Source organism: Xenopus laevis, chromosome 9_10S (genome assembly GCF_017654675.1).
Source record: "Xenopus laevis strain J_2021 chromosome 9_10S, Xenopus_laevis_v10.1, whole genome shotgun sequence".
Classification (NCBI taxonomy): Eukaryota; Metazoa; Chordata; class Amphibia; order Anura; family Pipidae; genus Xenopus; species Xenopus laevis.
The window spans coordinates 62,024,423-62,039,119 of NC_054388.1; the positions used below are offsets into that span (position 1 = coordinate 62,024,423).

At 37.0% G+C, this 14,697-nt stretch overlaps 1 protein-coding gene across 10 annotated transcripts in view; it reads left to right on the forward strand.

Moving 5' to 3' along the window:
• pkp4.S (plakophilin 4 S homeolog) overlaps window positions 1–14,697 on the forward strand; it is a 188,817-nt gene that overhangs the window by 46,521 nt on the left and 127,599 nt on the right. For 3 of the 10 annotated variants that reach the window (XM_041577703.1, XM_041577702.1, XM_041577708.1), the window contains exons 1-2: window positions 1,501–1,657; window positions 10,774–10,907. The exons of 1 other annotated variant lie outside the window; for it this stretch is intronic. In XM_041577703.1, the coding sequence (XP_041433637.1) occupies window positions 1,564–1,657; window positions 10,774–10,907 (228 nt within the window). In that variant the 5' untranslated portion in view covers window positions 1,501–1,563. 10 annotated transcript variants of the gene reach the window in all.

A 14,697-nucleotide genomic window follows, 5' to 3' on the forward strand; every position in this document is an offset into this window, starting at 1 on the left:
TTATATTTAATTTTGAAATCTGACATGGGGCTAGACATATTGTCAGTTTCACAGGTGCCCTCTGCTCTGATAAACTTCAGTCACTCTTTACTGCTGCACTGCAAGTTGGAGTGATATCACCCCCCCCCCCAGCGGCCCATCAGCAGAACAATGGGAACATAACCAGATGACAGATCCCTGGTAGATATAAGAACAGCACTAGTAAAAATCCAAGTCACACTGCAATACCTTCAGGAGAACTATAGACTGCCAAGAAGTAATTTCTTCCTGAAGTGCTGGCTCTTTCTGAAAGCACATGACCTGGCAAAATGACCTGATGCTGATATGGCTGCCTACACACCAATATTAAAACTGAAAAAAACACTTTTGTTAGGAATTACATTTTACATGGTAGAGTGAATTGTTTGAAATGTAAGCAGTGTAATTTAGAAACAAAAACTACACCATAAAAATCATGACAGAATCTGCTGAGCAAGGTTTTAGTTCATTATGATGTTTTCTAGACAGATTTGTCAGTGGATTATATCGGGCACTAGTGCACAATGCCATATCCGTGGATTTCTTCCCCATTTTATGCACAATTTAGTTGTATCGGATTATATTTCTATAGTTTTTCTAATTATACACACCACTTTAAATAGACTGTATCAGCTGCTACACCTACTCTAAACCAGTGGTCCCCAACCAGTAGCTCGCGAGCAACATGTTGCTCACCGACCCCTTGGATGTTGCTCCCAGTGGCCTCAAAGCAGGGGCTTATTTTTGAATTCCCAGCTTCAAGGCAAGTTTTGGTTGCATAGAAACCAGGTGTTCTGCCAAATAGAGCCTCCTGTAGGCTACCAGTCCATGAAGGGACTACCAAACAGCCAACAATAACCCTTAATTGACATCCCCATGGAATTTTTCATGCTTGTGTTGCTCTCCAACTCTTTTTTACATTCAAATGTGGCTCACGAGTAAAAAAAGGTTGGGGACCCCTGCTCTAAACCATAAACAGTTGGTCCCTCCATATGCACAAGGAATGAAACTAAGCATTCCTTAAAGCCATGGTCCAGAAGCAAATCCAGTACAATTGTGAAACTAGATTTGTGGCCTGTGTTCTTTCTCAAGCTGTAGATATCGATCTGTCTAATATCATTGGTAAGCCACTCCTTACATTTGCCCTTTATTATGGTCACCAAAAACCCACCTCACTTCACCCAATGGTTTCACTCCTGGAATTGTGTTTTCCAGGTGTAGTGAAATAGTCTGTTTTCTGCTTTGTTGTAGTTGTCCTCTTCTTCCTAGGAGTGCAGTTTAGACTTCGGTTCTCATAAATCCTCAATGAACAGCACTTTAACATCTCTCAGCAGCTCGCTACTTACTCCATCAGAAATGTCATTTGTGTGAAGCTGTAGCGAATTCCTAAATATGCATGGCATGAAGTATAATGAATTTATGACCTCCTTTGCCCTACAGCTGTGGATTTCATTTTAAGCCTTGCCCTGCTTGGATTCCCTTGCCTCATCCACTGAAGCTCACAAATGAGGGTGCCTGAGAGTGTGCCATGCTGCCCTGGGACAAATGGCTGCTGTCTACGTGTGGTATTTCTGGGTACTAGCTTTAGAGATACACTTGCCCAATTGGATCCATACTCCCCATACAGTTTATCCCACAGGTATAGTGCCTTCATCTGTCACCATGCTTCTACTTGAACTTTGTATCTGCCATGAGGGAAGTTTACGTGATAGTGATTTAGTTAACTCGCATTTATTCTGCATCAGCACCAAATGTTAAAATTATTCCCCTCCTTAATAAAAAAAAAAAAAAAAAAAATATATATATATATATATATATATATATATATATATATATATATATATATATATATATATATATATATATATATATATATATATATATATATATATATATATATATATAAATAAAAATACTGGGGGGGGGGTCAGGGTGGTGCCTCTGTACATTTACAATTCTACTCATACCTCCTGACATGAAATTAACTTTACAAGGAATCCTTCATCTTTTTTTGAAGTCAGACTGTTTAATTCCGAGAATACCCTTTTGCCCTCACTAAGGTCACTGCCTGAGATATTAAAGGCACGCCGGCAGCAGAAAGCTCTAATCCTATTGTGTATAAAGGGCCAACAATATTGGGAGCTGTCATGAAATCTAAATGTTTCATAGCTCAAATGGGGCAGAGTCCTCTGAAAGCTGTGGGAAAAAAATTACTGACTATTCTCTGAACGAAGCTCCAAAATATTCCCTTTGTTGCTAAAGAATTGGCCCTCGTGCATTTTGGTACTTTAACAGAATTTCCCTTTCTGTGGCATCCTCCTCTGCTAGTTAGTTTCTAGGGTGCGCATGTACATCATGTGATAAAATGACATGCATTAGCAATTTTCCTTTTAAAGCAGCCGCTCCATTTCTGTGAAGGTTTTTGTGTCACTTCCCATATAGCTGTCAATTACAGGATGTTTTATTTGCTCTTATTTATTTATTTATTTGCTTCAGTCAAACACATAGAGGGACTCCACACCATCCAAGTTCGAATGTGGAGAAGTACATTTTAGAGTCCTGCGTGGGTCCAGTTTCTGAAACACGTCACCCTCATTTATGACCTGCTTGGACGTCATACACCGCTTGTGAAATAAATTAAAAACATTTTTGACATTTAACTTAATATGACTTCTCTATAGGACTACTTTAGATTGACAGTTGACAGAAATGACTGACCAGGTTTTTCATCTGGTGCAATGGATGATTGCCGTGATTGCTTAAGGGTTTGATAGCTCAATATTGGCATACAGAGAAAAGTGACCAAAACGCCATTGAATTCCATTATGACTATATTGCTAAACTGGTCCCAACTGTCATGTTCAGCGAATGATAAATTACACTATATCTTATAGTAACAGTAAGATAATTAGCCTAGTGTCCAACCTGGTACTTGTGCTGCATTTTACAGCCTACACTCAGCCTTTAAAAACAAGCTTCTAACCAATATCAATACCCTTGCTGTCATGGTGACTGTCGCATGCCATTCGGCATCTTTATGTGATATTCCGTTCATCAGATGGGGAGTTGCTTTTGCCCTTTTAGCCTGGCACTTGTTCATTACAATGACAGGTATTCTTTGAATCTTTTTGTTTGCAATTACAATGGATTCCACAGGTAGCGTTCTTACTGAGCACTTCAACTGCAGACAACTTTATTGATCCCTTAGAAGTGACTTACGCAAGCTGCCATCTTGCTGATTATACAATCACTGTTTAAGTTTTTATTTCTAATAATTGTATCATCATAATTTCTGCAGTTCTTAAAAAAAAAACACATTATTGTGTGTGATTAGGAACATCTATACTTTCCATTTCTTTAAACAAGCTGTTTTTCACAGCTTTATTGATGAATTCTCCTGGAGCTATTAGCAGATAGAAAGGAAAACCACCATTAATACTTGGCTTTATCTATTTTAAATCCTCCAGATATATACAAATTGGTTTAAAATAACAATGACTGTGCATTCAACCTTCTGAAAAGGGGTGCTTTAACTAAATGCAAAACCACTTTCCTTTTCGTATCCATTAAATGAAACATTTTCAATGGTTTTAAAAATGTTTGTACATGTAGCATTGTCTTTTTTAATATTCTTGGCACTGCTGTTTCTGACTGCTGAAACTGTAGCAGAAAGCAGCTGGAGGAGAACTGACTTCTGTTGTTTTTAAGAGTCCGAAAAGAAAGAGACTAACAAATACTGCTTTCTTCTGCAATTGCAGTTACAAATAACCTTTAAACCATTGACGTTTTAAAATAAATGTATATTGTACATTTATAAGTTGCTTCAGGCACCTTGTGATTTGACTGGCTGCACCGTTACTCTACTCCCATGGAAAATGCTAAAGTACTGTATAGTCATCTGGATTCGCATTAGCCCAATCACAAATATTTGCTATTAGTTGTTAACCCATAGATTTCATTGCATCATGCAAGAACATATCTGTTTGTAGAGTCTTGCATTCCATCAGCTGGATATTGTCCATCCTGGATAAAAATTTACGGTTCGTTACATTATTTATGACTCTTCCTGCTTTTCTTATTAAATGTTCTACAGCAAGATGCCTAACTCTATTCGATACAGTATATCTGTACACATTTTAGCCAGAATTATCCAGATGCTCTACCTAAAGTGACTAGTAATGTACAGGTCAACAAAGTCAACTCTCATCAGACACTAACTGCCTAGTTCCATCTGGAGGCAGAAGCAAGGCATGTTATAAGGTTGGAAGGAAGAATTTGGTTCAAATCTGTCTGCGGCCAACAAAGACTGTGTGGCTGTCAATAAATGTGACTTGTAACTTGTTGGAACTCCTGATTACCAACTTGTCTCCATATCCACATAAGATCTTACGTGGGGTTTGAATGAGTGATCTGATGCAAACAAACCATACATCACCATGTGCAATGGCAAGCGTCAGCTGCATTGGTGTAAAGGTCACCTATACAACCAAAAGGTTCAATTATTCAAAAAATGGGGGGGAAAAAGAAGACCAATTGCAAACTAGGAATGTACCCTATATATGATTTTGGAGTTGGATGTATATATCAAATCTTTTGGAAAAGTTTAGTCTGAACTGAAGCCGAATTCTAATATGCAGTTTTGAGGAAAAAAACCTCAAATCAATGGCTAACAATAATTCGTGCAACTCTTTAAAGTCACATGACTTTCAGTGTTTGGATTCTGTTTGACTGAACACTTGTTTCCTCAGTTTGGATGAATCTAATCCTGCATAAAATTCTAGGATTTAGCTAAACCCCAAAACATCACCTGGATTCTGCATAACTTTTTTGCAAATTGTTTTAGAATCTTCACCTGCAACAAAGATATAACTGTATCAGTAAAATATGGTGTGTTCTTTCCATCATGCAGAAGAGGGTTTGTATGTGATCATCCAAATGATTCTAAACGATACCAGCCATTAACAGGCATGATCATTTGATTACTTATTTGAATCCCATTAAAAATAGAAGCTTTCCATTAATATCATGACTTGCACAAAGGCACATAATGTTGGGATTAGGCCTAATCCTCAGAACAGTGCACCTATTGTTTCATGTACAGGAGCTGTTGATTTGTTTGGTGCAAGGCAGATTATATGCAATGGAAAAAGTCTGCAATAGCCAATAATGCTTCTGTTGCTGCCATTTACCAACTGCCACAAATATTTATTAAGTGTAAATTGACCAGTGCTATTAAAGTGCTGTAGGTTATCAATTATATAAAGTGCATATTAGTATCAATATATTTCCATCATAAAATATACCACCATAATGTGTACAAATAACAGTGTATATGTGTATTTGTATGTGTATATTACAGCAGTTTGCTATACATATATATATATCTATATATATATATCTATGTATATCTATATATATATCTATATATCTATATATATATATCTATATCTATATCTATCTATATCTATATATCTACATACACAGCGCACAGGACCCTGGACGGGGACTGTATTGGGCCATCGACACACGATCCATGTAAAATAAGGGGCACAAAGCCATGGCTGAGGAGGTAAGAACTTCTGACTACGGGACATACGGCTTTGTTTTTATTGTGCTTCACGTCTAGGTGCCACGATCACTGTTTGTTTACACTGCTACTAGGGTTGCTTAGCAACCAATTTTGGCGCCTTATTCACAATTTAAGCGTCTCGCTGTGCACTAAGCTTTTCACTCCCTGATGAAAGTTCCTGTGAGGAACTGAAACGTTGGTTCAGTCCAATAAACCTCCTATTTTTCTTCTAGAAACTTGTTGCTGTTTTTGTTTGGTGTGCCGTCACCCCACATTACTTATTGAAGCTTTTTTTTGACTGGCACCCTATCTGTAATTACTGCTGGGGGTGTGCGTTCCGTATCTTGCTCTATCTATATATCTATATATCTATATATCTATATATCTATATATCTATATATATCTATATATCTATATATATCTATATATCTATATATCTATATATCTATATATCTATATATCTATATATCTATATATCTATATATCTATATATCTATATATCTATATATCTATATATCTATATATCTATATATCTATATATCTATATATACATGCTTGGGTCATAAGCATGGTTGGCTTGAGAGGTCACATTGGCTTTTTTTTTTTTAATAAACTGAATTTTTTTCACAAGTTATCTCAGTGTTGCTGGTCTTTTTTTGGGGGGGGGGGGAAATATATATTTTTAAAAAATACTGAAGCACTCACAGGAATTATGGATGAGTGAAAATAATGTATTTTTTGTCAATGTTTTGGTCCTGCTAAGAGGACCTTTCTCAAGACATCGGACACACAGGTATTCTCCAACCCCAAAATAGGCACTAGGTTGTGTAAATTATTGTCCAACCCACTCCCTGTGATGTCATCAAGTGTAGTATATACAAGATATAAACATCATGAAACAGAGAATCATTGCAGGTATTGTATAGATTGTTTCACCTGATGACCAAGTGTAGTATACAGGGATACATCCTAATGGCTAAAATACATAATCCCATTAATTTAGGGCAACTCCACAATCATTTGTAGCTTTGCCCAATTATTTTAATTTAATTTGTATTAATGAATGAGTCTGCTGCTGTAAGTATTTGTGGGTGGAACTCCCTTAATGTAAATGCAGCCATAGTGCCAAGGTACTAGCACTCTTCATCAGTGTGGGCAATAACCCAGGTTGCCATAAGGTAATAATGAGGGGGCTTTTAACTGCGTCTCACCATCTTCCTTCTGGCATTTAAGCCTAGACTGGGGCCATGCCTGCGCTTTTGACATAACCAATGAGCTTTTAATTGTTGGTTTACAGTGCAAAACACTTAATAGATCTGTTAGTCTGCTGTGCAACTCCCTGGCCTGCCCCCCCCCATTACATACAGTATACTCACTGCCCTCTTTGCCGTGAGTCATTCTAGAATGTGGGGTTCTGACCTCATGGACTAGTCAAAGGGTGGTGCAGCCCCACTCACACTGACAGAAGGGAAAATTGACTATTTAATTTATTTAGCAAGCTTTTAAATTTTATATACTGTGTGTAAGTAAATATAATAATATCCGCTGAAATAAACCAAGGGCCTATGAAAAATGCAGCTCTGGTGACGTTCAGAGCCCCCTTCCAAGCCATCTTATAGGCTGTGAGTGCCCGTAGTATAATTTTGTACTGAGCTGCTGCCTGGGATGGATAGAATACAAAGTATCTTTCCTGGAAGGTTGCCTGCTTCTCAGGTTGTCCTTTTTGCACATCCAAGCAATCTGTGTTGTTGTTAATATAATAAAATAATAGATTTGGCTCCTTTCCTAAAGCATCACTGACTGTGAGAAGAACCCAAACATCAGTTAGTGCTGGAACTCACCCTCATTATTCCCTTGCTTTCTTCTATGTAGTGACTCTGAGACCAATGAGGTTAATATTTGCTATACAAAACTCATGACTCTATATTCATTAATCTGTTCTTGCACTAGGAGCGAGAGTGGATATAAAGGATTTGTAAGTTTTAGATTTTCTTTGACCCATTCACAGTTATGGTATCAGTCTCCATCTGAATTTTTCTAAGCCCTTCCTTTCAAAGCCCATTCCACTTTTATCTGCCCCAAACAGTAACTTGGAACTGATGAACTGTGATCAGTCTGTGCCTGTGCTGCTGAAATCTTAATTGAAAATGTCAGTAAAGGAAATGGAAGAGCCGATTTCCTCATTTTACTTTGAGATTGTGAGAAATGTAGGCTTGACACACTCCGTGTGTGGGTATGCACTTGTGGTAGGGGCAGGAGGTAAATCATAGGGCAAATGCTATTTTTGCCTATTTTACTATTATTGGCAAATGCTATAGAACACAAATGGAATTTGATTTCATACGCAAACTGATCTCATACAAAAGATACCCCTATATTAACAATTATCTAATTATGTAATGTAAAGATCAGAACTCTCCCAGAAAGTGCAGATTTCTTTCTAAAGTATGCCAATTAAAAAAAAAAAAAAAATACTGATACGTCCATTCATGATTCTTAGCTGATACTCATGACTCTTTGGTCCAAACAGGGGTTATCAAGTACAATAAAGCAGTAACGTTTATACATCCCATTGCAGTACCTTATCTGGAACATATGAATTATACTTATACAATTTAATTAAATAAATAAGTTGTTTTTGAAAAGTAGGACTGGGGCCACATGAAAACGTAAGTTACCTACTGGTGGCTCATCTGACACAGACTGCTGTGCAGAAGAACTACCTGAGCAACATTCAGGTGGCTGTGGAGCAGTACATATAGGTGACGTCCTGCCTATTCTCCATATGATAGGATGTTACTATTGTACTGCTTGTATACCCTACTGATGTATAACTGTATAAGTAAAAGTATCCGAGAAGCTATGCTTTGTGCATTTAGTAGGCTGCATTCTCTTACTTTATGGCATGGTTCTCCATGAACCTCTTCAATAACGCAAAACGTAATTTTACAATAAAAATTTGCAATTAAAATAAATTGCAAATACATTTGAGTCCCCTGTGAAAAAGGTTAAGAATGACTGTCTTTTACAGGCTGGTATAGAGGAAGTAAATCCTCGGATGAAATGAAAGTGAATGTATTTTGAGTCAGAATTAAAAATATATAGGAACTGCATATAACCTTCAGCAAAATATAACCATCAGCAAATACTCAGTGCCTTATATAATGGCATTCATTAAAATAATAAGGCACTAAATATTTGCTGACTCCACCTCTGAAGAAGTGCCAGACCAAGCATGAAACACGTCAGGTGACTGCATATGTCATAGTCCAGGAGATAAGTGTCACAAATTATACCTGTCAACTGTTTTTAATATAAGCTTGGTAATTTTTAACTAATGATCTGGGAGACTCCACGCCTATCCTTTGTTTTGTTGAGTGAAGTTACCTATAATAAGCGCTCAAGTCCTTCTTGCTATTTTAAATCTTTTTGCTGCAATTATAGAAGTGTCATAGTGCACTTGTGGGAATTGTGGTTTCCTCTTGTGGTGGGTTGGGAAAGTCTGCAACTCTAAACCACCCATGCCTATTTTTAGACTTCACTTGCTTGATCTACTTCTAAATTAGATTGGGGGCAAAAATCAGGCCAAAAGTTTATTATTAACCGGCAAGTTATTGGGAGCCTCTTTTCTTATTTTTAAATGCTCCATTTAATCAAAGTTAAGGGGGATTTAACAGGAGTTCTGTGGCAGTTAGAGGCCTCTTAAATACCCTTCAACCTATATATTGGTAAGTGTTCTTCAGAGCCACTTAATGATACATTTTGTTGTTCCAATTAACATTAATAAATGCTTCCTCCTAAATACGGAGGAGGAAATGTGACTGGTAATGAAACTCAGGACAGAAAGGAATTCTTCTCTCAGATAAAAATAAAAGTTTGCTGTTTGTCAAACTAATGAGCACGGCTGCACATTAATTTTATCTCCATTGTGTGCTGGGGTGAGGGAAAGTGTGCCCAATTCACATGTACAAGGACGTCTGCTTGTGATTCTTCTTATTCTCTGTTAAACTGGCCAATTTCATTCTGTTGGGAACATGAAGGCTCATTAGTGTGTCACTGCTGATTGAGCACTGCTGTTACTGTTTCATACAAGATTTCTTTATTTGTGCACTCAAATAAATTCATATAAGGAATGTCAAGCCCGAGGTTGCCAGCTGCTTTAACTTACCTAGCACTCTCTCAACCATTTTTTTGCATAAATTGCTTCTCCTCTTTTACACATTATTATGCTTTATATATCTCTTTACATAGGTTAATGCATTATTCACTAAAGCCCTTTCCCCAGTGAAGCTTACAATCTAAGGTCACCATCAAACACTATGGTCAATTTTATTAGAAGTCTACCTGTACAAACAACATACAAATATTGACCAATACAGGAGGTAAAGAAGACTTCTCAGTAGAACTTACTGAGATACCATAAGTTTGCTAAAAAATATTATATTTAACTAAATATGAAATGACCCCTATAGCATAATAGAATACAAAGTACTTGTTTATTATTGCAGAGATAAAAAAAAAAATTAACATTATTTGCTTTCAATGGACTTTGTGGGAGATGGCATACCTGTTTAAAGGTTTCTAGTTTCTGGATAAGGCATCCAATACCTGTAGTTTGAAGAATGTAACAGTAAATAAGCATTAAATTCTGTTTATATTAATATTAAATATATAATTCTGGGTAAAAACAGGATGTCTTATGTTTTATATTGTGAAAATGATCCTCTCCATTCAGTAGTGGCCATATGCAGCACCCCAATTAAAAAATAATGGCAAACACAAAATAGTTCGGCAGATCCCAGGTTGTTCAGCAGCATCCTCTGATGGCTGGAGGGTCAGGTTGTGGTTTTTATTAATGAAGAGTAATTTTTACATTAGGAATTCCTTGAACTTATTGTATACATGTATTGTCCTAAACATACAGAGCTTAGTTCCAACCCATCAAAGGAACAGTAACGCCAAACAATGAAAGATAGTTAAAGTAATGAAAATATAATGTTTATCTCCACAGTTTATTTTACATAAATGTTTCCGCCCTTCTATTTTTCCTTTTCTGCATGATTTCATAGTTTGAACTTTAGTGTCAAGTTTTTGTGAGTTCTTGTTACTCAAAACAGGCTATTTACCTGCTTAGCTTGCTGTGCTATTTGTGCTATTGAATTAAACATGCCTGTCTTCTGTTTCAGGTGCTATGCCAGTTCCGGAGCAGACTCCCCTGATGGAGGAGGCACTGCAGAAGATTACGCAGTCAGCGCCCAGCAGTACTGGTATGGAGCCTGAAACCACTGCAACTAACATTCTGGCATCTGTAAAAGAACAGGTACCTTTTGGGGTTCCATAAGTTATAGTAGCAAGTAACTAAAAGTTTACAATCCCCACTTATAAACCCACAGATTACCTTGGCCTCAGTATAGGAAATAATTCTCTAAACAGGCATGGCTGGGTCCTTTACCCACCCCAGATATACCCATTATGCCTATCCTAGCACACTCACCCACTTTCCACATAACGTTCACTAGATACGTAAAGGCATATTCTATTCACCAGTTATAGATCTTAAAATCAACACAATCTCAACACTTAAGCTGAGTAAAGCATGGTACGTCCATGTTTAATTACTGCTTAATTCAAATTGAACCTTGTCAAGCTTTCATGTCAATTATTCTGTCTTAATTTGACCATTCAGAAGCACTGTTATCTTTAATTGTACTTCAGAAACAAGTAGTGAGGCAGATTCCACTCATTAGTGAGAAAGATGTTTTAATATGTTTCACTGGGAGAATTGTTGCTTAAAAATGCAATATATTGTAAGTGAAATGTATCTGACAGCATGGTTAAATGCCGGGGCGTTGCAGGTCTTTTCTGGGGCTCACTGCGATAGGAGGTGGGGGCTGCTGATAAGTTGTTACATCACTTGTTCTGGATCTTTCAAAGAGATCCATATACTTCAGTAACAGAAATTGAATATCTATATTCAGATCTTTACTCTGGTCTAATAAAAAAAATACCCTGATTCAACATCTAAATCTTGAGTCCAACACACATAGAGCAACGAGAAGCTGGTTGTCATAGCAACCCCATGTCATCTGAAATATGGACCTGAATGTTATACATACAAACCAATAGCCGATTCCTGGAAGAAATAGCTGTGCACAGAAGTGTAAGTAAAGCCATTAATAACAGATAATAACACTATAGCAATGCTGGGCTTTAACCTTCATGGGAGATGGTACAATCCGGCTACATATTCACAGTTCTTTCCTATGTCCTGCCATTGGTTTCAGCGCTATTAATACCTACCTTTTTTCGTGATTAGTTGGTTTTGGTCAATACAATTACCTGTTGTATAAATGGGGTGGTCCTTCATTGTCTGCAGGCATTATAATTGTATATTCTTCAGTATTAGTATCTTATCGTTTATTGAGATACATATATTGCTTTATTCTATATTAGACTGCCTGCCTATAACTATTGAAATACGTCATTAGGCACCCCTAGTAACAACCAAAGGCTTTGGAGGTTTGGGGGACTGCTTATGACTTCTTAACAACTGAAGGCTAAAAATTGGATACCCTAGAGTGCTGATATTGACACTTATTAAAAGAACTGTCCTGACTGTCTCTGGGACTCATAAGAGGGCAGTTTTTTTTATATGGCTGATTTATTAATGTAGACCCTAAATTGCACAAGTGCATTGCCAATCATTTTCTAGCTTATAGCTAAAGGAATTGCTAATTGCTTTCTCTTGGCACTTGTGCAATTTAGCATTAACCCCCATATGTAATAAATATAGGTTTCCTGGTGCAGTAAAGATTGAGACAGGTCACCATTCTATTTGCTGACTGTTTGCTGTAGACCTGTAGGAGATCTTGCATTGATTATGTGCCCCCCTCTATGTCTGTAAAAAGTGCAATAATATAAATGTGATAGGGGCCTTAGATTGTAAGCTCCACTGGGGCAGGGACTAAAGTGAACAATGTATAATTTCTATAAAGCACTTGAACATATCGGCACTATAAAAACAAGGATAATAATAAGTTTCTAGTTGCTTGGCATACCTGTACAGCCTGGGAATGCAGCTGTGCTGTTGTGCTATCTGTAAAGCTTATTGATGCCTTGCATTCAATGGATGTTTGAGAAGGTTATGTAGAATATTCAGTACACAATTGCATTGTTGGATCTGATTTCTGGGTCCCAGTATCTTGAGTGACATTTCATAACTGCTATAGTAATATCTGTCCGCTCACTCTCTGGTTAACCAGTGGTTACATTGCTTCTGACATTCATAGTCCATAAACTGCAGAGTTCTGTTGGTATTTCTCTTTTACTCTTAAATGTTAAATAGGCATTGGGAGCTATAATGTGTTTAAATAATATTGTTATTGTCCATTTCTTTGCCCCAATAAACCAAAAATAATATGTAATATCCAGTCATTCACAACCTATAAAATCTCTCCTATCATATTATAAACAGTGCTTAGAGACATCATAGTATATAATCAGTGCTTATCAATGTCACAAAGCTCAGCAAAGCATATAAGGAATACAGCAGAACACTTAGTTTTTGTGCAGCCGTGTGTGAACACCCCCACTATATTATCTCCTGTAAGAACATAGTGGGTGCCGTGACTTATCTGTGAAAAACACGCTTGATGTTTCCAAGAGATTCATAGTTTCATGCCTACTGACATAATTTCCTTTATTGCTTTCTTACAATATCCGTAAATTGTAGCAAATGATTTTCATTTGCATTACTATGCCTTTATTATCCTGTGCTACTCTGCTGACTGTAGAATACTCCCTATAGAATTCCATTCAAAATAAAGGTTAACTTTGCTGGGGACACTGTGCCACCAGCATAGAATTACCTGAATACTGATTAGAGTTGTATCACTCAGCTTTAAATAAACCCAATAAGGATTAATTATATCTTAGTTTGGATCAAGTACAAGGTACTGTTTTATTATTACAGAGAAAAAGGAAATCATTTTTAAAAATCTGCATTATTTGATTATAATGGAGTCTATGGAAGACGGCCTTTGTGTAATTCGGAACTTAGATAACGGGATTCCGGATAGCCACTGTTTCTAAGAACTGTTGCACATCTGTGTTGCATGGAATCGACCAACTTCTGGCACTTGTTACATTCCACATTTCTTCTGCATATCTTGGTTTTGCCTCAGAAACAGCATTTTTTATGTCATCCCACAAATTTTCTGTTTGATTAAGGTCCAGGGATTGGGCTGGCCACTCCATAACGTTAGTCTTGTTGAACTGGAACCAAGATGTTGCTCTTTTACAGGTGTGTTTGTGGTCGTTGTCTTATTGAAACACCAATTTCATGGAAATTTCCTCTTCAGCATAAGGCAACATGATCTCTTTGAGTATCTTGATGTATTGTAACTGATCCATGATCCCTGGTATGATATAAATAGGCCCAAATCCATAGTATGAGAAACATCCCCATATCATGATACTTGTGCCACCATGTTTCACTGTCTGCACAGTGTACCGTGACTTAAATTCAGTGTTTGAGGGTCATTCGACAAACTGTCTGTGGCCTCTAGACCCAAAAAGAACAATCTTGCTTTCACCAGTCCACAAAAGGTTGCACCATTTCTCTTTAGGCCAGTCAATGTGTTCTTTTGCATCTCTTTTTTTTTTTAAAAATGGGACTTTGCGGGGGCTTCTTGCCAATAAATTACTGTCTAATTGTAACAGTACTCACAGGTATTTATTAACATGTATTTATATAGCGCCAACATATTGCGTAGCACAGGTAACTTTAGACCTTCTGTGATCTTCCTAGAGCTGATAATTGACTGAGTCTTTGCAGTTTTGGCTATTATTCTATTCATTTGAATGGTAGTTTTCCATGTCTTTCATATTTTGGCTGCCATTTTAAATCATTTGAGCATTTGATCATTTTAGCTGAACAGCCTATCATTTTCTGCACTTCTCTATATGTTTTTCCCTCTCCAATCAACTTTTTAATCAAAGTACACTGTTCTGAACAATGTCTGGAATGACCCATATTACTAAGATTTTCAGAGAGAAATGCACTATAACCAGCATGCACAACATTTGCTGCCTTCCTTCCTTAAATAAGG